The 26,295-nt window shown below is 46.1% G+C and overlaps 2 protein-coding genes across 18 annotated transcripts in view; both read right to left on the reverse strand.

Annotated features, from left to right (window-relative positions):
• LOC122385128 (histone deacetylase 4-like) overlaps window positions 1-7,565 on the reverse strand; it is a 123,779-nt gene extending 116,214 nt beyond the window's left edge. For 4 of the 12 annotated variants that reach the window (XM_043373149.1, XM_043373143.1, XM_043373146.1 and 1 more), the window contains exons 1-2: window positions 7,349-7,565; window positions 219-413 (exon numbers count right to left, since the gene is read on the reverse strand). In XM_043373149.1, coding sequence (XP_043229084.1) covers window positions 219-384 — 166 coding nt within the window. In that variant the 5' untranslated portion in view covers window positions 385-413; window positions 7,349-7,565. Of the gene's footprint in view, window positions 1-218; window positions 414-7,003; window positions 7,143-7,348 lie in introns of those variants that run through there. The other 8 variants (XM_043373145.1, XM_043373141.1, XM_043373147.1 and 5 more) reach the window with 3 other exon arrangements.
• Window positions 7,566-8,118: 553 nt separating this feature from the next.
• On the reverse strand, window positions 8,119-25,884 carry LOC122385132 (glycylpeptide N-tetradecanoyltransferase 2-like). Of its 6 annotated transcripts, none has more exons than XM_043373174.1 (12): window positions 25,777-25,884; window positions 21,551-21,715; window positions 21,123-21,352; window positions 19,504-19,628; window positions 18,113-18,204; window positions 17,648-17,764; window positions 11,454-11,624; window positions 10,934-11,114; window positions 10,516-10,633; window positions 10,042-10,187; window positions 9,648-9,785; window positions 8,119-8,970 (listed from the first exon to the last, which is right to left on the reverse strand). In XM_043373174.1, exons 2-12 carry the CDS (start codon window positions 21,610-21,612, stop codon window positions 8,950-8,952), a joined length of 1,401 nt encoding a protein of 466 aa, XP_043229109.1. In that variant the 5' UTR covers window positions 21,613-21,715; window positions 25,777-25,884; the 3' UTR covers window positions 8,119-8,949. The 6 variants fall into 6 exon arrangements, with proteins under 6 accessions (XP_043229109.1, XP_043229108.1, XP_043229110.1 ...); XM_043373173.1 differs by having other exon boundaries at window positions 25,781-25,866; XM_043373175.1 differs by lacking the exon at window positions 25,777-25,884 and adding an exon at window positions 25,678-25,696 and having other exon boundaries at window positions 21,551-21,642.
• Window positions 25,885-26,295: the final 411 nt, after the last annotated feature.

The raw sequence follows: 26,295 nt of genomic DNA on the forward strand, positions 1-26,295 counted from the left end.
ATGATGCGCATTTAGTTCGAAAAAGAAGATATATATGCGATCAATCGCAGCTTTTACCGAGATCACCCGGCGAAGTCAAATCCGATGGAGTTACCAAACCAATGACAAACACAACCCTTTGATATTCCTTCAATACGATTTTATCTCGAACAACCGATGAATAAAGACACTGAAGTCAGTAGCAGAGTTCGATCGATCCTCCCAGCACTATCGCTTACCTGTCTGTGTCGCCGGCGGTGGCGGCGCCCCGGACGGTCCGGCCTGGACGCCGGACGGTCCGGGCGGACTGGGCGCTGCCGCTCTCAGCTCGGTGGCGGGGGGCGAGTGCAGGGGGCTGCGGCCGGCCGGGGCTGGGTCAGGCGCAGAGGCGGCCGCCGGCTCCATCACCGGGGCCTGCGTACCGGCGGGCTCGGCTGCGGCAGCGCGGGGTGGAGGCGAGTCAGTGGACAGCGGCGGGGGGGGGGGGCGGAGGTGCGATAGAGGGGGTAGTTGGCGGTCCTCGCTGCTCAGATGGCGACACAGACGTGCGTCTCTCAACACGGCAGTCCGGCAGCAATGATAAGCAGGGTCGGAGCTCTTTTCGAGCGTCAGTCTCATATTTGTCCTTGGCTATGCCAAGGCTGGGAGGTGGTTATTGAATAACCTGTCCACCGCACTATGGTTGGAAACGGCCTCACGGATGGCCGGGGGTCAACGCGAAAAAATGTTTTGCCCATAACTTGTTAATGCGTAGACCGACTGCGATGAAACTTTGCATGGGTATACCAGTGTCTTTCGTGCATCATACAGTAACTCAGAAATGACGAGGTCACGTCACGTCTTGCGTCTGTGACGTCATCATTGCAAGTATGTCATAAGTCGCCTATGTCTTTCGTTATGTTATCGATATCGCGAGGCATTTTGAACATGTTTTGAATACTGCTATTACTGAATGGATATTGTTGTTATGCTTTAGGGCGAGAAATATCAACGTAGTGACGCACAGTGTCTTACTATTGGTCATAAAGGGTAAAAAATTTGGAGAAAGAGTATTTATGATTTTTTTTAGATTGGGCAAAAAAGTAAGAAATAAAATGACGATCAAATGACAAAACATGCGTCAGATTAACCCGGCAGTTGCTGGGGTATTTCCCCATCCGCCGTTTGCCGGGGAGGGGGGCGTTCAACGCCCCCAGCCGATAACTCGCGAACAAATAGGCGCAGCGAAACGCACGAGGCGCGGCAAACAAAAGAAAAACGCGACGAGACGATTCACATGAATACTTTAAAGCTGAATTTCGAGGTCACAGGTCGGGTCAAGGTCAGGTCAAACACTTGAAATCGGGCTTTCAGTAGCATGGACTTTAGAACCTCGCAATCGGTGCCTCGCGTTTCGCGTTTCGATTATATCGTCATCAGTTGGTCCTAAATAAATTCAGTCATCAGTTGGTCCTAAACAATCTGTCACAACTGTCACAACTGTCACAACCCTTCATATAAGTGCTAAAAGAGTGTCAGATCAATGTAGGGGTCAGTCAAGCATAGGCCACTGGCCAGGGTCAAAGTCAGGTCAATCAGGTAAGCACATAACCCCGAAAATTAAAACTGGTACCTATTCGCAGCCCATGCATGACACATGTTTTATGGGTACTTTTGGGCGTAGAACACGATGGTGACATTCATTTTATCATACGAGTACGTGGCTGGTTGAAAAAAAAGATCAATTTCAGAAATGCATGCGTCATGGTCGTGAAGTAGTCACGAGAAATTGCCAACATTCAGTTCAAGATTTTGGAAAATGTAGAACGATGATCAAAAACCATAGATAGCCATTTGATTTGCCATGGTATTGGCAGTGTAATGGAGTTTACAGCATGTCTGTATGTCTGTTCTGTCAGTGGATATCCATATCCATACTCCAGGATATCCATACACGTTTGCACGATATTCATACTCCAGGTGCAGGGGCGAGCAGTTACTTCTTACGAGGGGTGCGGAGTCGAAGTCAGAGTCGGAGTCGGAGTCGGAGTCAGAGTCGCCCAGAGTCGTGGCAACGAGCCAGGAGTCGGAGTCGGAGTCGGGGTCGGTCAGGAGCCCGCAGTGGAAGTCGGAGTCGGTCCGAATCGGAACAGCTCCATCGCGACTCCCAAACACTGGCAGGGGTCCGGAGTCGGGGACAGAGTCGGCCGGAGTCATGGCAACGAGTCAGGAGTCGGAGTCGTAGTCGGAGTCGGATTTGGCGCCACCACGAATCCGCAACCCTGCTTCTTACCATCATTTATAAGGATAAGCGATTGCAAGACTGACGAGCCGACCTGGTGCTAACGAAGCGACGGGTAGGTACGCCTCAGGAGATGAAGCTTCACGGACGATTTTGCGCACAAGTGCGCAGTCTGCTTTTACGTTCCCCTTACGCAGAATTGAACAGAGATTTATTCTGCCAAAAAGCTCAATGGAGGTCGATGGAGAACTTTTTGTATGTCCAATGAAACATAAACGCAATTTTGCAAATATTGCTGTGGTGACACTGCAAACATAATGCAATGCCGTTCCTGATTTTGAACACGCATGGGAAAAAGAGTCGCTCCACTCGATAGCCAACATAACAAGGATTATTTTGATATATAATAATCCAGTTTTACAACGTCATGGAGGTACTCCACATGCTATCACCAGCGCGGTTGTTTAAACCTTTGACGGCGCACCAAAAAAGTCACTGTCAGAAACTCCCGATTCCACGTACAATAATGGAGACTAAATGCGCAACTAAATAATTTTTTCTGCCCAATTCAAAACATTTCATCAATTTCCAACAAAATGACACCCCAAATATACATATATTCCGAAATTGCCCACGGCCATCCGTGAGGCCGTTTCCAACCATAGTGCACCGTAGCGATTGGTCTGTGGGAACACTAAGGAACGACATCGACCGAAGCCATCCGTATCGGCCTATCAGCTAAAACCTCCTGTGAGCCACAAAGGCCTGACACATTACCTTATCATGCCTGTCTGTCTGGTCATGTCTGGTAAATGAGTTGCCCAGTGCCTACCTAAAGGGTGTGACAATTTTACGACACAGTAAACAGAGCACCAACATCGGCTTATCGTGGTGTAGTTTGTTGTTCATGTGCAGCTTACTGTGTGCTATCAGCGAAGGCCAAGGCTTCGGTCCGAGGAAAGTTCAAGCAGGGAAATCTGCCATTTCGGGAGTCATTGACTGAGTCATTCACTGATACATGAGCTCAAGATATTTAGAAACCAGGTGGCATTGAAAACGCAGTAACATCAGTTTCATGCTTATGCTTTCTTATGCGTTTGCATTTTGCCACTGATGAAAGATTCGAAACCTGAAAAGTCAGGATCACAGTGCCACACATTGGTTGACCAGGCTTTAGAAAGAGCTTTTGAGTTGTAAATAATTTGCTGGTCACTGATGGTATCCCGTCAGGTTAAACGGAAGATAGCTTGCCGAACGGTCTCATATGCCATTGATGGAAGTCGAGCAGGCCGATCGCATATCTTGAGACGATTCTTCGACACGAATATGGATCGATGAATAAGGCTGCGCTCATCAAGTGTGATGCGTGTTTAGATGAATAAAAAGCACCGATTCAGGCTATGAATAGGATTCTGGTTTATCCCAAGTGCAAGAGCAAGCCTACACGCGCATTTCATATCGATTTGCAACCGCCGCTCAATATACATAAATCGGTTTGAACTACGCATAAATGATATGCTCATGAACTTTCCGCAGCAATCCAGCGCGTTTCCCTAAAACACAACATTAATAAAACACCGACACATCAAGGAAATCCCTGAGCGCATCTACGTTTTATGAAAGCATGGGACTCAATTGTAGTAAAGCGCGAAAGCCCCTCAGGTTACGTTTATCACGCGTACTCGTGAGAAAAAAAAAATGGTGAAAGTAGCAACTATGCGACAGTTATCTTCGCGGGTTGCGCCGAGAAGGATTTGACACTTCCACAAGCCGTATGGGATATCGCTGCTCAAATGGCATACTATATGCTAAAAATAAATTTTGTTTTGACTTTGGAATGACTTCAATCCTAATTCCTAACCTTGAGTAGTTGGTGAATCGTTGAAAAGCTTGAATGCCACGCTATGCATGACTTGCTACGAATCATATCGTGGACCAACACCCGATCTTCCCGCGTCCGGTAAACCAATATATATAATTTAAGCAGGCGAGCGTGTAGCGTATTGCAGGTAGATATTCAACAGCTCATTCAACAGCTGCCAGTGGTTTTATAGAGACTAGGTACACAGACCACACGAGGTGCTTCTTTCCGGCCTCGCACTTGCTTTTCCTATGCGGACCGCTTGTTCATATAACTCATGGAAAGCAAACGAAAGAAAGAAATAAGAATGCACATACGCACCTGGAAAATGTTCTTACTTTCAAGTTTCAGTCGCCTTATGTCAGCCGTATAACTAGCCAGTCACAAGACGGATCAATTCCGTCAGACGTTCCATAGTTTCCCAAAGTGGGTCGACTGAGCGATACAGTAGCAGCGGAGTTCCTAAAAATAGCGCGTCTAAATTTAGCCTCCACGCTACGTCGCGGCTTCAAACGGGGGTGATTGGGCTCACAGAAATAGACCTCAAGATTTAAGAGACCGTGCTGTTAGGGCTATATCCGTCGTGCCCTAACCAGAATAGTATTCAAACAATATTCTTTGAGAAGCTTTCACATCCATCCTGTGAGAACTAGTCAGGTATGTGTAGTAACTAACCAGACATAAGATGGTGGTGCACCACGAATGAATCCGATATCCCAGCAACTGTATGATATATGTGCTACAACAGGCTTCAATAGCAACTGTACAACGAACTTCAACGGGACGTCAACATGAACACAAACTTTTTTGCAACCTTATGACACATCTTATCCACATTTCCATTTCAGAACAAAGTCACTCAAGGTCAGGTCACCAGGTCACTTTAAGTTATCCCTTGAAGAAAAGTAAAATGTCTGCCATGACGGCCATAGCTACACGGACTTTGTAGGCCACCTGGCCTGCAGTTTTCGTTCCCATCCAGCAGTGCGTAGATCAATCGGGATTTTGGTATCGGATGCCATCCCAGTGGGCATCCGGGCGCATCTTAAACAGGCCCAAAGAAGGAGCAAGGAAGGCCTCAGAGGAGAGAGAGTTCTACATAGTTGCTTACTTCTGACCCTCAATTGTGCTTGTTCCTTGCTCAACTTTCATGGGTATCGTCAAACTCTTGTTCTCCGGTCCCGACTTGGAGTGCAAAAGTCATCTTGGCGCACTCTATCTCTCCTTGTAGCACCCGATGTCTTGGTCGTGTCTCCGTGCCGTCGTATGTAGTAGAGAGGGGCAGCCGTTCTGTTCTGTGTTTGGACAGCCGTTCTGTGTATGGCCTATGCCTCATGTCCTGATTTCCTCCTTTTTGATGCAAGTTTCATTGTACGCCTTTGCACCCTCTCGATTGCCCTTTGGTCCACCTTGGAGAAGGGGCCCCACCCAAATGCAGCAGCCGTACTCGAGATGGGGCCTGACGAGAGACTTGAATAGCAGGAGAGTTTCACAGTTGATGGCTTGGAATGACTTGCGTATCAAAGTCAGTAGGTACTTGTGATGCCTTTGCTGCCGCACTTGTTGCCTGTTTTCTGAAGTTCAGCTTCAGGTCATTGTCTTTGTGCAGTCAGCAGTGTGCACCCTAAGGTCTCGTTCCGATTCTGCCTCGCCGAATTGAAGGCCGTTGAGTATGTAGGACCAGGTGCACCGTGGGTTGCAGCTGCCAATGTCGAGAACAGTGCACTTGTCTTCATTAAATGGTAGCTCCAGATTTTGGACCACTCTGTGATGGCATCCAGATCGCACTGTAGAAGAAGTCTTCTGTCCTGAGTGGTTTGCACCCTCCTGTACGCCTTGGTGTCATCAGCGAATGTCTTTATCGAGCAATCAACATTTTCATCATTACAATTTAATATTTTCTAGTGATGTTCTTGCTCTTCTTCAAAAACTATGCACCACTTACTAAAAGAACATCAAAATCGGGAAAATGACTTTAGGTGACATCAGTGATCTGGTGATGTAAAAGTGGATCAAAGTGACTTTAAAAACAGCAAAACTGTCTTCATTATCACTTACAGTCACCTGAAAGCCTCATACAACTACTCACTGTGTGGACTATGAACCAGATCAGAGCAAAGCAATGAGCATAAAAATGGCTCCAGTCTCACTGTGCTACTATTGGACTATTATTACCAAACAAAAACGTGAATAGAAAGAACACATCCTTCTAAGGTTGTTAAGTGACACCACACATTGGTATTTATGATACTTTTTATGCAAGGTATCATATTTAGGTTACACCCAATCACATGTTGACTGTTGAGTCATGTAAAGTAAGGTTAGTTAGTTTTTTGAAAACCAATGTTACACCAATTTGTTGCCAGCATGACATATATTACCATGAACTAAAATGCAATTGTCTGCTGTGCCCCACACAGACAGTTGTATGCTCAGACACAGCCACCATCCAATGCCTTCCATCAGATACAGATACTGAGCACCAATGCAATTGCAGACTGACCCTGACCCAAGACCCAGCTTGCAGGTCTGGTCACCTCTGGGCGCTGGCAGCAAATGAGGTAACTACAGTAAGGTTAGGTCAATTAAGATTAGGTTTTGTTATTTCTGCTTGTAGTGTACCTGATTTATTTAGCACTAAATGATCATGTCAACAATTTTCTAGGCTGATATATGGTTTGTGAGAATTTGGAGTGGTTTTTATTGTTTTGAGCCTAGGGTGCAAAAGAGCCATTTCAACACGAATTGGATGGTAGGCGTCAGACCCCATGCAAAAAGTAAGGTATTCTTGGTGTGGGTACAAGCCACGGCTCTAACAACCCACTCGTTAAATCCCTGTTGACCCTGTTGATGTAAGAATCTTGAAACAGCATTCAATTCAAAACCCTGGCTCCCCAGTCCCCACCCTGGGCAGTATTCTGGTCTAAAAGTAAGTTCCTTGCCTCTAGATTCAGCCATCTGGGTTCGATTCCCGGGCAATGCATGTGGCATTGCCGCTGTCTGACCGCTTGGAACAGCGTAAGAGTTCCGGTTAGCACTTGGTCCACCTGATATGATGGTGCTTAACCCAAACCAACCAACCCAGTCCCCACCCTGGTTGCATAAACATTACATCCATCAACAACCATCAATCATTGGTAAGAAGCAAAGTTTATGGTCTATTGCACTTAAGCTTTATAATAATAAAACTAAAGATCATTATTTTGATCAGAACACCCAGTAACACAGCAAGCATGCTGATGATGTTGTCATTTGCAGCTTGAACTTGAACTATGGATCAAACATACCTTTAAAAGAATATCCTTTTATTGGCTGGGCGAAATCTAATCATATACTGTCCGAATATTAATATAAATATACCAAGCTATTATTCGTTATACACTATCTCGACCACTATCATCACACAACTCAATAAACCTTGCAATAAACTTGCAATGAACTACAAAACAAGTTGGAATGTACACAAATGATACGCAATGCTGCGTCCTTGAGACGAAACCGGATGTTTGATGTTTTTACTTTTGTAGATGCGATAACGACATTCGGGAAATTACCCGGAGGTTTATAGAGATATTTTCAGGCATTCTAGAGAAAAACTTCTCAGCTACGCGCTGATTTATTTTGGCATAGACTATTGAGGGGTCAGTCAGACCTGAGGGCTGATGGGCGATGGCTGAGGGTATTCAAATAACAAAGCTATTGGTTTATTCACCATATGAATATGAAGGTAAACATACTATCTACATTCCACATCAGTAAGATAACCAGCCGAAAATGGTTCCCGGCTCGCTTTTCACATCAATGCTTCCCGAAAAGGCCCATGCCAGTGTGTTTCATGGCCTATGAGCGTAAGAAGTGTCTTGTGAAGGATCTTATCAACCCAGCCCATTGCAAATGTTTAAAAAGGCGGCGCTGCTTAACCCTCGCCCGTTTCTTATAAACTCCCGAGTATCTCTAAGCAACGACTGCTACATACATACGTCCGTCTTGTTGAGCGCGGCGGTGGCGACAGCTTCGATGCACTGCTTTACTCAAAACTTGTTCAGAAAGAGCGCGCTGATTCGTGCACTCGTGTATTCGCCCTGGCCGGCAGCGCTGTACAAAATGCCGCCGAGCGGACTAAGTGTGGTCGTGTCAGGCAACGTGAGCTGTCTAACCCGGGAGCGCTGCTCCAACGCAGGATAACCAGATCAGCACTGCGCCAAGGAGCCGGCGAGAAATCATTACAGTGCCGCAAGCAGAGTGAATGTCAGATTATCGAGTCAAAGACGTCGGTTATTCATCCGTATGAGTACGGAACGAAAACGAAAAGTCTTTGCGTGTAACGAGTCAGAATATCAGATAGCCGCAAGAAATGGGACTCGGAAAAAGCGAGGCGCTTCTGCTCTCGGGCGGCGCAACAAAGCAAGCGCTGGGCAAGAAAAGTGAAAGAGAAGACGTGCGATCACGACTAGATCCCCACAGCTTAGGCCATCGCTCTCCGGCCGCTATTGTCGATTTGCATCTCCGAAATCCGCACCCAGTCACTTGATTACGAATCAGAATCACACACATACACACGAGGACGCTCGCGCTCAGCATCGCGCGCGGTCCGACGCATAGATAGACACAAAATCGCGAGTAAACATGTTCTGGCACCGGGCGGTAGTGGCGCAAGCGCTCTCGGTCCTGCAGATGCCGACGAGTCCAGGCGAACGCCGTCGCCGGCAGCTATATGATGCCAGTGTCGCTCGTGGCTACTGCGCGTAGCCAGAGGTAAAACCACCGCCACCTGGTGAAGAAGGCGAGCAGTTCCGCCTCGCAAACTACCGACAGATGGCAGTGCCAGCAGGCTCGGTTGCTGTCGTCTACCCCACATGGTGGTATCTTTGCTAGGTCGTGGTGGAGCTTATTGCAGAACGAGACCGATCTGGAAATAAACAACACATGGATTGAAAATTGTGCTCAGAAAAAAAAAAACTAGTTTGCCGTGCGATAAAATCAATGCGTCATAGGTGGCATGCAAATTAGCGGCAGCCACGCACACACATTTTCAGCAATAAATATCATCTACTACCACGGGTGGAACTTTGTGCGGAGCTGGGATGACCCGGGCGCAGTAAATCCGGCGCCGCCCTAGCGGTGACCTTGACCTCCGCGGTCTGTTGCGGCTCCAAAGCCAAGCCGGCGTCGAATTTGGAGAGCTCGGGCACTCCCAGCTCTGCACAAAGTTCCACCTATGTCTACTACGAAACGGATTCGACCAACGTCTTCCTCCTAATTCCTATCATCCTTCCGGCTCTGAAATGGTCTTATCAGACAGAAAGGGCCTATCCCAACAAAACAAACAAGCGGACTCGGGATTTCAATGCTAAAAATGTCACAGTACACAGGGATCATGTGGCTGCGAAATTAGCCAGCATACAAGCTGGGACTGGATACTGTTACCAACTATCGTCACGCCCTGAACACGGGAAGCAGAGCTTAACTGCAACTGAACTCTCAGCTAAACGGCTCAGCACAACACAAATCTGTTCGTCTCTGGCACGAGCTGTACGCGATTCCCGCCCCGCCCACCGTTTCCCGCCGTCCGCCCGTCCGCCTGACCTGTTTGGGCTCCATGCTGGGGCACTTCCAGTTGTAGAGGTAGTACTGCAGGTTGCCGTCGCCGATGCCGAACTTGAGCGGCTCCAGGAAAGACTTGTTCTCCATCAGGTCGAGCGCGTTGAACACATCGAAACCCTCCTGCAGAAGCGGGAGCATCGTGACCCATCAGTGGAAAACAGTGTAGTGGCGTTATTTTTCTACATACTAGTTAACAATGCTCTCACCACAACTATCAATTATCTCGCAAATAATCGCATCAGTTTCACACAATCATCTGAGCACAAGCAAAACATAGGCCAATATACCCCGAATTGTCTTTTTCGAAGCGCATAAACATCTGAGCGTGTCTCACATTCCACCAGTGACGTCACGCGTCCGGACGCAATCGACTCACGTTTTTGGCGGTGATGAGGGCGTCCCTCATGAGCTGCAGCAGCGGCGTGCTGCGGCCGACGTTATAGAACGAGTAGGCCGCCATCAGCTGTTTGTGCGTCGGGTGGTGCATGATGGTCGACGGCAGGCTGTAGAAACTCACAAAGTCTGTGACGGAGAGCGGCGGAAGCGCACGAGGTGTCAGTGACAGGCAGGGCAGGGTGGTTAGAATTGAGCCGCTGCAATATTTTGTGAATGACGAACTGTATCATGACGCAAATAATGGAAATGATTGTTCACTGTGTCTCATCGTCAACACGTCCCATCAATCAATCATTCTTCTAACCCACCGGTATTATTTCAGTCCTTTCTTTTCCACTGCGCATGCCCTTTCCGTCCTTTCGAACCCGCCGATAACTTCCGTCCTTCCCAACTCAACAGTGACCGTTCAGTCCTCTCAAACCACCGATAAATCCGTCCTTTCCCGGCTACTCACCGGTGACTTTGCCGTCCTTTTCGACGACGTAGCTGTCGACAATGGTGGGTCTCGGCGTGAACCAGTGTCGGAACTCCTCCTCGTCAAACGATGGCGCCAGGTCAAACTGGCCCAGGTACTGTGTGGAGCGAGGGAGGGGCGGCAGAGAAACGGCGTCAGTGCAACGGTGCTACTTCAGTTAAACTATACACAAAAAAAAAATATTCGACCAAAAATGTCACCCTAATGTTTAAATAAGTAGAAATAAGATTCAAAAGCTGATGGTAATTGCTGTTTTTTTATATCATCGCGTGTCCTCCGAATGCCCGTCCAATGGTCACACCTCAATTCACTACACCCCGCACAAACCCGCTCTCAAACTACCACATTCCGAGCCACTATCTTCCCTCCCTTCCCCTCTTCCTCCGCCGTCTCTCACGTCGTTCAGCAGTTTCATGGCGGCCGGCACGTCGGCCGGAGTCAGCCGCCGGAACCCCTCCGTCTCCGTCTCCGCCGGCAGACGGTGCAGCTTCAGCGTCCGCTGCATCGTCATGTTGCGGGACAGCTGGCTGAACTTGACCTCAATCAGCTTCTTGGGGTTCAGCGAGCGGTGCCAGTACCTGCAAGAGGAGGGCGGGGATGTCAGTTGATTATGAGATGCACTGAATACTTGCTGAAAGTAAATGCATGCAATCAACGAATGTAACAACGAAATAGATGGTTTGCGCATTTCTAACTCGCTCTTTCAATTTATAACTTGATAATTAGAAACTCACTCTGCTAACGTTGAATCATGAACCCTGACGAAGATGGAGTCAGAAACCGGCATAGCCATTCCCATACGTCATTTGATTAGCGTATCTAATGCCAAATCACAAACGGTGGCTAACTTTGCATAAGGCCACCATCCCAGACCGCCATTTTAGTGTACCGTTACGCCACCCACGTCGCTTTCTTACCTGCAAGTACCGACGGGTTTGGGCAGCACCACTCCGGCCGTGTACACCGCCTGGAAGATGCCGGTCCGGTTCACTCGGCGCGTGATCTCCTTGATGAGCACAGGCGCCACGCGCTTGGAGCGCAGCTTCTTGTGCACACAGAGGAAGTTCACCTCGACCATACGCTGCGTCCTGGAGAGGGGGAGACAGGGATACAGCGTGAAAGACTGAAATATAATGAAGAGGTGTAAAGCCCTCAGCAGACTGCGTGGTAGGTATTCTTTTTTGGACAAAACCGATAATAACTCAAAGGCTATGTTATCAGTCGGTCGGAACTCGCTGCAAATAGATGCGCCATGCTCCACTCCTTCGATCGGGTCTATCACTAAGCAAAGTATACGCCTTGTGTGGCAATAAAATGCAAAGTTTGTTTTGGGGGCAAATATAGACTTTTGGGTTTTGTTGCCAAACTGGATGGAAAATGAATACGATGATAATGTCAATCTAATGCCTGAAACAGACTAATCCCGCAGTCAGGAAATCGCATGCGAGAGCCTATTCAAATACATTGAAGCACGCTCGCATCAATCGCACGCACCTCCCGGATGCGATTGATGCGGGAAGAATTATAATGTATTTGAATAGGCTCTCGCATGCGATTTCCTGAACGCGGAAAGAGTCTGTTTCAGCCTTAAGGTACGGAGTCTCATGCGTCTTGCTGTTACGATTTCCGAGTGACCGATAGCATAGTATCCGCGTTTCTCGGTTTTGTTGAAAAAAGAATAATTACCACGCAGTTTGCAGAGGGTGTACAGTCACCAGCAGTTGCTACCCATCACCCCCGGACGGCGGGGGAGCAAGCTACCACCGCCCCTGCGAGACTAGCGCCGCCATGCGCCAAGGAGTGGAAACACCACGTGACTGAGGCCACGTGAGGGCAGGGTCACGTGATGGAGGGGCGGAGCATAGTAGCTTTTGCGCCCGACACTAACTGAAATCCGGCGCTGTGATTGGGCGCCTTAGCATGAATGAAGCCCCGGCGCCAGAATCAGCCGTTCGCCTTATATGGAAAGTGAGCCTTTGCGTTTCACTGTTCTGCATTGGTTTGAGAGCCACGGCACCATACGAATTGTGAGCCCCTTTGAACGGGTCACCGCCCGAGGCACTGAGGCGACGGCTGTGCCGGGCAAAGTCTAGCCTGGTGGGAGAGGTGGGCCAGGGAAAGTGCGATCGAGCAGCCACTGGGACGTGGATTGATATTATCCAACCGCGACAAACGATGTCAGCAGCCTCTTCTCGTGTCATGACAGTGTCTATGACACGAAAAGCTAGACAGACAACGTGGGCAGTGCCCAATCAAAAGCTACTAAACGATCCAGTTAAGAAGTTGGCGAGGTAGCCAGACCAAATAAAAAGTTTTTAATTCGATTTTGGTTGACAAATGACATATTACAAGCCCGCTGTGATGGACCAAAAAAAAAAGGGCTGAACAGTTCATACAACTTCTAAAAAGCTCAACGGCTTAAAAATTAAAAGTTAAATGTTAAAATTCAGCCTGCATGTTTAAACTCAGGTCCGGCGCTGGCAGGAAGCTTATATTGCCACTTGCAATTCCACTACGTTGTAATATAACCCAACAGTTCTGTGAGAGCAGCAACTGAAAGCCCCGTTGAGGGGGAGGGCGGCGCGAAACGGCCCCCCTCTCCTTTTCAGTCGATATCTCCTAAAGTATAGCAAATGTCGCCACCGAACTTTCAAGACCCCTCCGGGCATCACTTTTACACCTTGTGACCAAATTTTTCCAGAGCTCTTATGAAAGGTTAATCACAAATGACGTCACAGGGATGTCATGTTCTGTCATTTTCGACCGAACAAAAGGTTTAGCGGGAAGAGCTGTCACGCTTACAGTTTTGAAGATAACGAAAAATATCCAAGATAAAAAGATGTAAAATAAACTGCGCTACCAAACTGCTAACTCTTATTTCCAAACAAAAATTGATCTTGACCATCAAAACTATAGAAGTATAACACCCCGAAAATACCAACAACTTTCAAAATTAAAACTGCAATATATCTTATAGAACTATCTGCTCTATATATGCCAAACTTAAACTCGATAGCTCCATTTTTAGCAAAGCTATGGCAAAAAAACTACTCAAAATCTATTACGTAAAATTTTCAAATTCAATTTTTAGCCGTCACAGAACACACAGAGCAAGCCAAAGACCACCATTGGATTTCCTGTGATGAGCTGCATCGAATAGATACCCCCTTTATGCAAAATATCAACTTCGAAATTTGACCTTCTTTGACCTGACCTTGACCTGACCTCTACCAGAATGTAATATAAACTGGCTCCAATGGCTGTCTAGCCCACACCATTGAATTTTAAATGTGAAATTGGCATAAAACATGTATCACACGACCCTAGCATAGTTGGGTTCATATTGTGACCCTTAGTGACCTGACCTCTGTGAACTGACCTGGCATCAATGACCTCTTTAGGCAAATTAGACAACCAACGCTCCATCGATGTTTTTCGATAACATGCCTTTTATTTGATGTGTTCACTGACTGTAACGCATTCCTTAGACTAAATCGGTGAAAAAATGCGACCTTTGACCTGACTTGTGACGTCATGGGTTGCACCACGTCAACGAAACCTGGTAACAAGGTAGTTCCCTGGTGGGGTTATCGAACGCTCTTTGAATGTTCAAAATCGGTCGGTAACTTTCCGAGATCTCAGGTGGAAGGCGAAACGGCTGCACCACCCGATCAGGTGGTAGGGTCCGCCAATAGCCCAAAGGGGCGCGGATTATTTATTCACTCATATAGTGTCATTTATTGAGAACACCTTTCTCACGCCATGACATGGTTCTCTCGTAATAGAACGAGATGAGGAGAGTGTTTCCACGCCTCCTTATGCACGGCTCTAAGTGTCATTGAGCTATCAACTGTCAGCGGTTTTCGGACAATTTCTTAGTTCTTACTGAATCCAATTTTATTTCAAACGATTGTCACTGTGCTAGTTTTCTTCTTATACGTTTTTGAAAAAGCGCTGAAGAAGTCTTTGACAGACGAAACCGGTCCGCTTATTCTTTGTCTAATTGTTTTTGAATATATTCGTAGACTACTGGCTCTTTACAAAATTTGAGAATGTTTGGTATTACTTTGACCCGAACGATGTGCAGCTGAATTTTCCCTCTTGAATGATTATGGACAGCTCGCGAAATCAACTTCAACCTAAACTACCGACAAGCAGAAGAAAATCCGACACAAGCCTACCCCAATCCTCTCACCTTATTCAACCGTTGAAACGTTAAAGTCATTTGTTTAGTCCGAGTCGTTATGTCGACCACCCGCGCCGTGCTGGGGTTTTTACTGCCTTCCCCCTCAGGTTTTTCGCGAATATCTAAAAAAAACGGCGACGCCACGCGTAGCGTCATTGAAGGTCAGGTCACCAGGTAACGTCAAGTGACCTTACCTCAGAAAAAAAAATCGAAAGCTCGCTGTAGCTACACCGACTGAGCGATCACTTTAAAACTTTCAGTAATTGCTTAGGGTAACAGTATGTATAAAATGGATACCTCGGATTTTTTATGTCTGTGACCTAAAGTCAGGTCAATTTTGCGACTGCTCCATATTAGGTATAAGTCAATGGGAGAAAATTGAAATGCGCCTCTTTTGGACGAATTTCGTTCTACACCCTCTCAAACATCGGTCCATAGATAAACATGACACACTAAATCGGAAAATTGCACCTGTGACTCCTGTGTGTGCCCCTGAGGTCATTTTAGGACATAAAAGGTCTTCAGCATTTTTTGACTTTTGACAGAGACGTGCTAGAGCGGTGAACACACCGTTGATCTGAGGTCAAATTTGAGGTCAATCAGAGCGGTGCCCTCTGGGGGCTAAACCGTTGATCTGAGGTCAAATTTGAGGACATGTTGGCGAAAGAGCGTTAAAAGAGCTATCGAATGCGCTTTTCCGCGGCACTGTAGCTCTATTGGTTCCCGAGTTAGCCGTCCGGGTGTTCAAAATCGTTGAAATCTACAAAATTTGACTTTTGATGAACCCTGGTGACCTGACCTTTGCCCTGACCTTAAAATGATCAAGTGTTTTCCTCCTTATTTTTGACGCTATTTCGACTGCCGCTTACCGCGTGTCGCTACGTGGCCCAGGAGCCGAGTTAGACGGAGGGGCGTGAAACGCCCCCCCCCCCCCAGCACTCGACGGAAAGTTCATGCCACCAACACGGCGCGGGTTAATTGTTATGTTAGCTAGCTCCTGTTGTAAGCTGTGGAGTCGTGGACCTGATCTTGAAGGAACTGGGCCTAACATTTTCATAGCAAACGTAAAAAAAATGTTTAATAGGTTGTGCAAAAAATAGCATCTCTTTTATGAAACATTTGCGACATCTCCATCATCCCCAGACCCCATTAGTGCCGAGCTCCCAACGAGTCCGACGACCATAAAAGCATCCCCATCCCGTCATAGGTGGCGGAACGGGGAGGGCACCGGGGCACCGTGCCCCCTTTTGATTTTGGCATTTCAACATTAGCCCCATGAGCGTTGCATGGGAATAATAGGACCAAAAGTTGGCAGTGCCTCCCCTTTAATTGAAGGTGTTCCGCCGCTACTGCATCCCGTCAACGTGGGTTTATCATAAGGATGCTAAGATTTAATTTCCAATCCGAAGCTGTAATGATGGAAAGCAAATTTACATTTTACATGTGAAACAAGCTGACACAACTCAATATTTCCTCTCTCGCTCCCTCTCACTGATTCACCCATTGCCCTCTTTCTCATTTTACCCTCTCTGGTTTTCCTTTTCTGTCTCTCTTTTCTCTCCTCCCGTCCTTATCCCTTCCCTCCGTCTTTCTTAGCTCTCCTCTCTCTCTCTCTCTCTCTCTCTCTCTCTCTCTCTCGCTCTCTCTCTCGCTCTCTCTCGCTCTCTCTCTCGCTCTCTCTCTCGCTCTCTCTCGCTCTCTCTCTCGCTCTCTCTCTCTCTCTTGCTCTCCCTCTCTCGCTCTCCCTCTCTCGCTCTCCCTCTCTCGCTCTCCCTCTCTTTCTCTCTTTCTCTCTTTCTCTCTCTCCCTCTCTCTCCTCTCTCTTTCTCTCTCTCTCCCTCTCTCTCTCACTCCTTCTCCCTCTCTCTCTCTCTTTCCTCACAATATTCTCGACTGCCACAGCGTTGTAGGGCTTGTTTCCAGACAGGTCCAGGCGCTCCCCACTCCGCAGGCCCCAGCCCACACGGCCCAACAGCTCAAACACCCTCCGGCGGATGACCTCTGACCTCGGCGACCTGACCCCAGCCGACCGATCGCGTCCCTCTCCATGCCTCCGCCCCGCTTCCCCCACTACAGCTGCGTAGTAATTGTAGCGTGTGCAAAGGTCACATGACATTATTTACTTCTGCGGCTTGTTCGGCTGACAAGAGATGGCACTAGTGGTCTGTGGGTCAGAGGCGGGGCTAGGTTCTACGACTTCTTGGGGCACACTTTAGGGCAGAAGAGAGGTTTTTTGGCTCCCCATCCCAAAATGCTTCGAATATACAAAAACAAGCTAGATATTCGAAAATCGGAGGACCAAACGGATCGTTTGACGTATCTTGCGCGACTGAGAATTGATCGGTCTTCAAACTACTGAGCAAAAACGAGGTGATTAGTAGCAAGTGCTGGTGACTGTACTTTCTGTCAGGTAAATATCGCTTCCAAACGTTCAAAATAGCATACTTCAAACAAGGTTTATCCTAGTTAGTACGATTACCTTAGGACGACTCAAAATGTATCACCTTTCCATGCTTCTATCCTCAGGATACTGAAATCCTTCTCCTCCACGCCGCAACCCCCTTCCGGGCTGGACAGGCAACTTTATCTCATGCGGGCTGCTCCCTTGGAGCGGCACCGCTGCTCCTGAGGGAGCGCACCCGTAGCCGGGTACAGTGAGTGCCTTGGGGCTGGGTGGCCTGTCCTCTGAACGGGCTCAGCCCCGGCGACTCACTAGGGTGCCTGCCCAGACCAATGTCTCCCCCTAATTCCTATCATCCTTCCGGCTCTGCAATGGTCTTGTCGACCGAAAGGGCCTAACCCAACAAAACAAACAAACAAACAATCAAAATGTATCCGTTCAATAAAAATTGATATCTGAGACTCAGTGAAACAAAACCATATGACCACTCTGTCGTAGGTACCCACAACCAACTAGGTACTGACCGTTTGTAGATGTTGATGGTGGCTGGGATGGCGGAGATGAATCCCACCAGTTTGTTGGACTTTGTGACACGCACCCCGCAGAGCCAGTCGGTCACCCAGCCCGGTGGACGCAGCGCCCTGTGGAAGGGGGCAGGGGAGGGGTGGTCAGTCAGTGGGCGATCAGGCGGCAGAAACGGTGGTTACTGGTTAGTAGCCCAGCCCGGCGGACGCAGCGGCCTGTGGCGGGGGCAGGGTAGGTCATCAGGGAAAAGTATGGGCTCCTCTCCTAGTGACCCTCCTGGGTCACAGACTGTTTATGTGAAACAAATTCATAAAGGTAATGAAGTTTTGACACTTGGTATTTCATCAAATAAGTGGCGACTTTTTTCTGGTAAGACTCCAAAACAGGATGGGCAGATTTCCAGCTTTTTTTGCATGACATCAGGCCAGCTGCTTTCATCTTCCCGAGCAACGCCCCACGCTCACCAGTCGAGGAACTTTGGCGAGTAGTCGAACCGGAACATGTTGTCGTCATCCTCCACGTAGTTGTTGGTCAGCAGAGTGTACAGCTCGTTCAGCTGTCCAGAGGGCAACGGCGCCGTCAGCAACACTTAGGCAATGGCGCCGGATGGCCAAAGATCAACAACACAGTTAACACTAACGCAATGGTACCGACCAGATGTTCAAAGGTCATCTGCGCCAAAAGGATTAGATCTTGGGCATTGTTCACACATTTACCATACAACGTGTTACGCAAGTGCGTGGCCAAGAATGCGGAGTTAGTTTCATCACAATGATGTTTCAAAGTTCGTTCAGTCGACAATTAGAAACGGAATGGTGTAATGGCGTATGACCCAGTAAAATCGACGGATATCGTCATCGGCGTACGTCCTAGCACAAAATGCAACTCACAAGTACTAAGTGTCCCGCAACCTGATAAGGGAGTTGGGGTTAAAGGAAACAGTTCACTTTCCTGAAATTAGTATTTTGCTATGAATTTACGATTTTTTATGCTCAAAATGATCAGAAAATAAAATAAAACCTTTTTGTAAAAACAATTATTTTCTATATTTTAATATAGGACGAACTATATTCTATGTAAAATAATGTTTGACGCGGAAGCTTATTACGCGTTGACCAATCATATTGCGTAGTTCAAACCTACGCATGCTGCATTAGCTGTAAGCAGCATGCTGATTGGCTGACGATGACGTGGCTGCATTCCTGTGCAAGGCACACATTCCTCTGCAAGGCACTCTTTTCGGAACGAGAAATGGAATATCTTCGTCTAGGGTGATCGTTGAGCCGTAAAAGCTCCTGATTTGTGCTAGTCTCAGCTCAAGCTACGAAACTGCTATTCCAGTTCAAAATCCCATGTTAAAAGTGAACTATTTCCTTTAAATCGTTCGTTTGCTACCGATAAATAAATAAATAAAAACTCAGAAGCTTTAAACAAAGACGGAAAATATGTAGCATTTACGTAAACGGCCATCGCTGATCGCACACATAATTGTTTGAAGTCGTTGCCATCGTTGCATAATACGTATTACGACAAAAAGCACAACATTCTACTCAAGATTACTTAACCAATGATTGTACAGACGAAAAGTCCACCATTTCTGATAAATAACAACTTTTCAAGGTGTTCCATATTACAACGACGGTGTTATGTACAATCGCCAATCCCGGTGATTATTATCCCTCATGTTTGGTCCGAAAGATGCACCTGTGATGCACTTATGATTAAATGCATAATAATAATAATAATACTTTATTGGCCACAAATTTTTAGAGGTTCAACCAGATCCAGAATTACATATCCAGGAGCGCTCAATTTTGTAATATTGCCACCGATTTCCGACAGCATCCATCCTCACCTGCTCTGGATCGTCCAGGTTCATGGTGTCCCACTTGAAGCCATCAGGCAGCGAGTAGGGCTCGGCACGGACCTCAGAGACCTCCTTGTCACCTTCCAGGGGCTCATTACCCTCGGCATCTTGGTCTGTGGCCAGACAAGGGTTGGTGAACAGGGGAGCTCAGAGTGGTACTGGCAATTCACTCACATCAGAGGCATAACACAATAACACATCTGCCATTGAGGCAGCCCACAAAAATAGTGACATGCCATCAATGAGCCAAGACTGAGATGTAAAGAATAATGAATGTAGGCATAATTTTATAAGCCAGGCTCCAAAGCGTGGCAATTTTGACATCTTGTCAGCATCAGCTCAATCACTTGATGCAGATGTTCCATGAATCATGATGCACTGGGGATCTCATTTGATGTCATGCAGATTTTGCATGGGCCTACCCATGGTAGCCTGAACCAGTTGTGTAGCATATAACAGACAGAAGCTTCCAGAATGAAGCCCATCATTCTTTATCAACTTTAACCCTTTTATTCCTTTAAAAGTTCAAAAGATAATATCAGTTGGGCAAACTAGACCTTTGGAATCAAAATATGGAGGCATCAAAAGATTGATTCCTTTTGGGCATAAATGCAGACCATTTCTAACTTACCAATCACATAAAAATAAGAGAGTGTTTCAAGAAGGAGCATGCCTGATCTTGAACAGAAATGCTTGAACTATCTCCTAAGCAAAATAATATTGCTCCTATCATAACAATTTGAATTCTATAGGTAGTTAAAAGCAATCAAGGAATTAATTCACTTTTAACAGGTAATCATAATATTGATTCCCTATCAGCTGGCTAATCATTATTTTGATTCACAGGTAATGTTAACAGATAGGCAACAATGACTTGCAAGAATACAGCATTTATCTTTCTATTATTCTCATTTAGTGGTATCCTCAGCACCACAACTGATACCTATAGCATTGTTGTACTTAACCTTCACTACATTTGATAACAATTCACAATTTTTAAATGTCAAGAATACAAAAACTGAAGCAACAGGTAAAAACCATATAAATAATATAAAAGCACTACAACAATGATAATTAGGGGTTTAAAAATTTCATTTTGCCATTTTACACAAATACTGATTGGTTAGTATGTGATTCATGATACAAAAATAACATACAGTGTGATTTCCTCAAAACAGCTTTTACGTGATGGACAGTGGCTCTGTCTGTTTCCCATTCACAAGGCCAAAGGGACAATTTCTTAGCTTTGAGGTAACACTTTTTGCAAACCTACCACATTTTTCTACCTTTTAAAAGAAAAATCTCACCGTCATGGGCCTTTTTTCAACCGTAACGATTCATTTGAAGTCAAAAGTGTACCCAAATGAATCAAAAAATTGATTCCATGCCCATATTTGGTCATGGCTCCTCCCACCAGAATCAAATTATTGATGCCTCCATATTTTGATTCCAAAGGTCTAGTTTGCCCAACTGATATCCTTGTTCTGGTTCATAAGGTGTGTTTTAGACTTTATAGGTCAAATTTCCACCCTGGTCAATCTAAGAATTGAGAAAATGATAAGACAATTAATACTGCTCAGACAATGTCAAAAGATATCAACTCTTACCTATTTTAAGGACAGGCTGAGTCTCCCAGAACTGATACTTTTTCCGTTTGGCCTCGTCCTGGGTCTTGGCCGGCCCCTGGTGGAACTGTTCCCGGCCCTGGGTGACCGACAGCAGCTCCATTGCCTTCCGCAGGTTGTTCAGGTTCTTCATCTGATTTCCCTGACTGGCACTTACTACCGTGGTATCTTCGCTCTTCTCCTGAGCGGGAGCTCCCTTATCCTTCTTTTTCCTGTGAATGAGAACACATTGGTGAGACGACATCCTGAGCATACGTGACTTTTAACTTTGTCATTGCTGTGGCATTACCTGAAGCCTTAAGACTGGCCTGGATGTGATGAAGGCATGCATTACCAATGTCAGTGATTTCAAGCATCACATTGGTACCATGTTCAATGTTCCTCTGCACCTACCCCTACCCTGCACTTACTTGTTCCCTCCAACCTTGCCATTTGCCGTTGCTCCTTGATTGGCGGATGGTTCTCCACTCATTGCAAAATTTTGACAGTAAAATCGGTTGATCAGAAGGCGACAAACCGAAGGGGGTTATACTGAGTCGCCAGAAACAGCCCAGGCACGACTACAGTTGGGCAAACTAGGCGGCGGGAATCAAAATATGGAGGCATCAAAATATTGATTCTAGTGGGCGGAGCTTTGACCATATATGGGCATACGTGCAGACCATCACAGAAACGTCAATTCTTCAGCAACCGGCTATAATTTCAAGATAATTTTTTCACAAAATGAAGAACAATGTTGAAGCTACCCGCCAGGCACGAAACAATAGCCCTAACCTCTTTGGTTAGTTTAGGAAAGCGTCTTGAAAATAATCAAGATATTGATTCATCACGGCGGCTTATCCCGGCGAGAATCAATATTTTGATTCTGCAAACAGCTGGCTAATCATTATTTTGATTCTGAAATCAGCTGGCTTATCAATATATTGATTCTGCGATCTGACTTTCTGCAGACGTAGTTCACTCTTCAAATTGATTTATGGAATGTTTCTTGCGTGCAAATAATGCAAATTCAATAAATTCATGAAGATATTATCAGCACAGGATCGTGTAATTTTTTCTAGACCTTATTCCCACGGTAGACCAGGGATTTTCAGCACTCACCCTGGCTCCCTGCTCAAAGCTGCAAGCCTTCGAGGGAATGCGTGAAGGGAGCCGTGCTGACCTTTGAATAGGGGTTGTACACCCTGGGTTGTACTGAGTCGGAGCCGGAACCGAAGCCCGACCAAGCCCGACCATTTTACTCGGAGCCGGAGCCGGAGCTGGAGCCGATTTTTTCCTCCGGAGCCGAAGCCGTCTGACATTCTCACGACTCTACATCCCTGCTTTGTAGCATTGATTTTGAGTAAAGGGCTGCGGTCATAGCCTAGTTGTCACATTAGGCGCCAGAAACATACACAGTAGCATAGACCGAAGTCACAATAGCGTGCCGCTGAGGCGACTGCGGACAGATATGAGTGTCACTGGCTGTGACTGCGGCGAGTGTCCCGAGCCGTGGATCTCCCCGGTGCACGATACCTGTGAGTGCAACGATGATGGCGGCGCTGTCCATGGTAAAAACCGGGTAAGGTGTTTCACACGACTCGATTCGACGCTGTCAGGATGATTGGGGTAGCCAATGGCGCTAGTTGCCACGTTCGTCGCTCTAACTTATCGTCTTTCACGTGTTCATGAATGTGTTTCTACGCATCTGTATCCCGTCCCATTTCTGTGGAGTACAGTAAGAGATATTTCGCCGAAGAATATACTCAAGCCCGTTGCACAAATTGCACAATTTGAATGATAATATGATACACGGATGTATTTACAGTCGCAAATAATACGATGATATTCATAACATATTTCACAACGATCCCTGCAATTGCCACACATTTGCCATCACAAAGCCCTGTCGTTGATGCTCACATCCCATGCAAAGCAATACTCACTTTTAGGACACGTCTCTTATTCAATATGGCTACGTATTTGCAAAACATGCAGTTAATAATATTTGAAACTGAGACCTAACCAATAAGACATACCGTGGACAGGTAAGAAAAAACAAATAAACGTCTGGAGAATGACCTCAACGTCTTGATGTTGCCTAATTACAAAGAGCCATTTTCGGTTTCGAATCAAATACATGAAATAAATATAAACAAAATTTGTACAGATACACTCAATATAGGGTTTATGATTAGCACGGCTACCTAAAACATCAATCCTGTCAGGTTGAGCCACTTATGTCCACACCCAAAGCAGGTCGCTTTGGAACACCACAAGATCCCATATTACCACCGAAAACGGTCACCAAGTGGTCTACTGATCAGCATCTTCAGAACATTCTCGACCGAAAAGCTATCAGTCCTGTCTGTGTTTTGGTTCGCTTCATTTGGGCTATGCGCACGTTTTTCTATTCCGGTTCTAGGGACGAGATAGCAGTCATCACGCGCTGCACCAGCTCGTTCTTTGACAGGTTGGTGACGCTGTCGTCATCCGGCAGGATAAACACGTGGCGCATTTCACCCTCGGCCCCGCCAGCCACATACACACTTCCTTGATGATGATGATGAATTGGGGTTTTTAGGCGCCCGGACTACAGTGGTCATCGGCGCCCATATACACACTTCCTTACGTCATATTGTTTCTCGCAACGAGATTAAAGTTCAAAAGGTCGTGATGTAGGTAGTCTCCGCCCAGCCCGAGTCAGGTACTCCACCGGTTGGTCGGGTGCGGCCAGGTCCGCGTAACGCCGCCCTACTTCGGTCGACGCTCTGGTTGACAGGGATGGCGTTGTCATACAGTTGCCTGTCGACTGAACAGCGATTCAAGACGCCATCCTTGACCCTCTGAAGCTAATCCCCGCAACAACCAGTGTTCGATCCTTGGTTGACCTGCAGCAAACAACAGAACACAATAATTAGGACATTTGTGGACAATAAATTAGGAAACTTTGTGTTATTATTCTACTTGTTCAGCAACTATTAATTTTAAAATATACTCAATAAAAAATTAAGTACTTAATGTCACTTAAATTTCCACTGAACTCCACCAGGTGCGCCAACAACTGTCATCTCATGCAGTTATATAAATTCTGCCAAAAAAGTAGATCTGAGGCCAGTTGTACCAACAGAAAAATAGGTGGCTGCTGGATTTTTTTTTGTCTAAAAGTTACTTCACATACAGAGCATGAACGGTACAGCCCTATCCGTTTACGTGCCCATCATGTTAACGCTCCATATGTGAAGCAGTCTTAAGGCAAAAAAATTCCAGCAGGCAGCTATTTGTGTTGATAAAACTGGCCTCTAAAATTAACTTTGGCATGGACAATCCTGAACATTAACTATCCAGCATTCCCTGGACTGACGTACATTAGACACATAATTTTCTGGAAGATCACGCATAATGTAAATATGGCTTACACCATTCAGCAACTTGCTTTTGTTACACTTAAAATAAGCATCATTAAATAAGTAGCAAAAATGGGCGAAGCAATTACAAGCCAAGCTTACATACCTACTATTTAGATAAGGCACACACGAACATGCACTACAACCTTTCAATCTTAACTCGGAACAAGTCAATAACCTAGTTGCCCTTAAATTCAAATGCTACAAATTAAAGTTGTAGCAACAATTGGGTGAGTGAGACACAAGCAGAGGCCAAAATATCCAAATTATGTAAAATACTGGACATGCACTGCCCCCATTTCATGAGTCCACCCAACAATTCTATCATGCGAGACAAAACATTAGGCTTCTTGTAACTAATTTATACCGTAACTTTTAAAGGACATCATATTTCACTGAAATACTACACCTAAGACATCATTTTCAAAAAAATAGAGCTTAAAAAGACAATAGAAGAGTGAGAAGGCGTCCCGCGCCGCTGACGTCGCTACCGCGCCATGTTCCTAAAACCATCTCTTAAAACGAGTTTTCGGTAAGAAACGTTAAGATCACATGCCTGAAATTGAAAAACACACTTCAAAGTATCTAAAAATATGATCCATTGTTACTTACACTTCAGAAAAGGTCGCTTAAACAAAATAAAACCGGGAGCACTACGTTGCACCCGAACACCCACGACGCCGGCGCGAAATGGCGGGAACCGGAAATCGTGGCTAGATACTAAGAAAAAGAATATTTCTTATAAATGAATTATACAACTAAATAACGCATTTTTTATTTTCTTTTAGACAAAATTATGAAAAAATTACAAAGGCTCGTCGTTAATGATAAACAGAGCAAGTTTTAACAGCACGTTTTTGTTGAATTATGGCGGCGAAATCTTTATGCCATTCGTAAAGGTACGCGCGACAAACGGCTGATAGCCATGCAGCGAAAAATTGAAGCCGGGAAGATTTTTGTATTGACTTGTCAAAAAATCTCGCCGTCATGGGGGTTATTTCCGCCGTAACGGGTCGTCTGAAGGTGGGAATGTCCCAAATTGAATCAAAATATTGATTCTATGCCCATATATGGTCAAAGCTCCGCCCACTAGAATCAATATTTTGATGCCTCCATATTTTGATTCCCGCCGCCTAGTTTGCCCAACTGACTATGCCTCTCCAACGAAACACCTTAGAATCTCAAAATATGTTTAATGCCGTTTGAACCCTTGGAATGCTTAACAGCAGATATAACTAGCGATATATCACAAACTGGGCGGAATTCCGGCGCGGACCACGCGTGCACAAAATGGCAAATGATAATCACGGTATATAGAGAACTATGATAATGATAATAATGGCGCACATCCCATTCACGAACGCAGACATTAATTGCTACCATATTCTGCCAATGAATGCTGCCACATTTGATCAGAAAGAAAAATCCCTTTATCTGAACGAAGGTATTCCACGTATTCCACGGATTGTGAACAGTACCTATTTGTTTTCAATATAATCATGTGTGGGGCAGGCTGTTCTTCCTTTCCTCCATTCCGTAACCTCCGTTCTGAAATGTGTCTCCTATTCTATCCCAACCGCTGATTCCTCTCCCCAGTCGGCAGGCCCCCGTTCCATAATAGGCGGTAGGCCTAGTTCGGAGCACGGCCGCTAGCCCGGGTGGTGTTTCACCGGTCTCACCGATGATAGTGGTTGGATAGTGGCACGCAACTACTACTACTACTACTAGTAGTAGTACACGTGTCAAATTGGGTTTCCATGGAGACGTCA

Source organism: Amphibalanus amphitrite, unplaced genomic scaffold (genome assembly GCF_019059575.1).
Source record: "Amphibalanus amphitrite isolate SeventyFive unplaced genomic scaffold, NRLGWU_Aamphi_draft 000209F_arrow, whole genome shotgun sequence".
Taxonomy (NCBI): domain Eukaryota; kingdom Metazoa; phylum Arthropoda; class Thecostraca; order Balanomorpha; family Balanidae; genus Amphibalanus; species Amphibalanus amphitrite.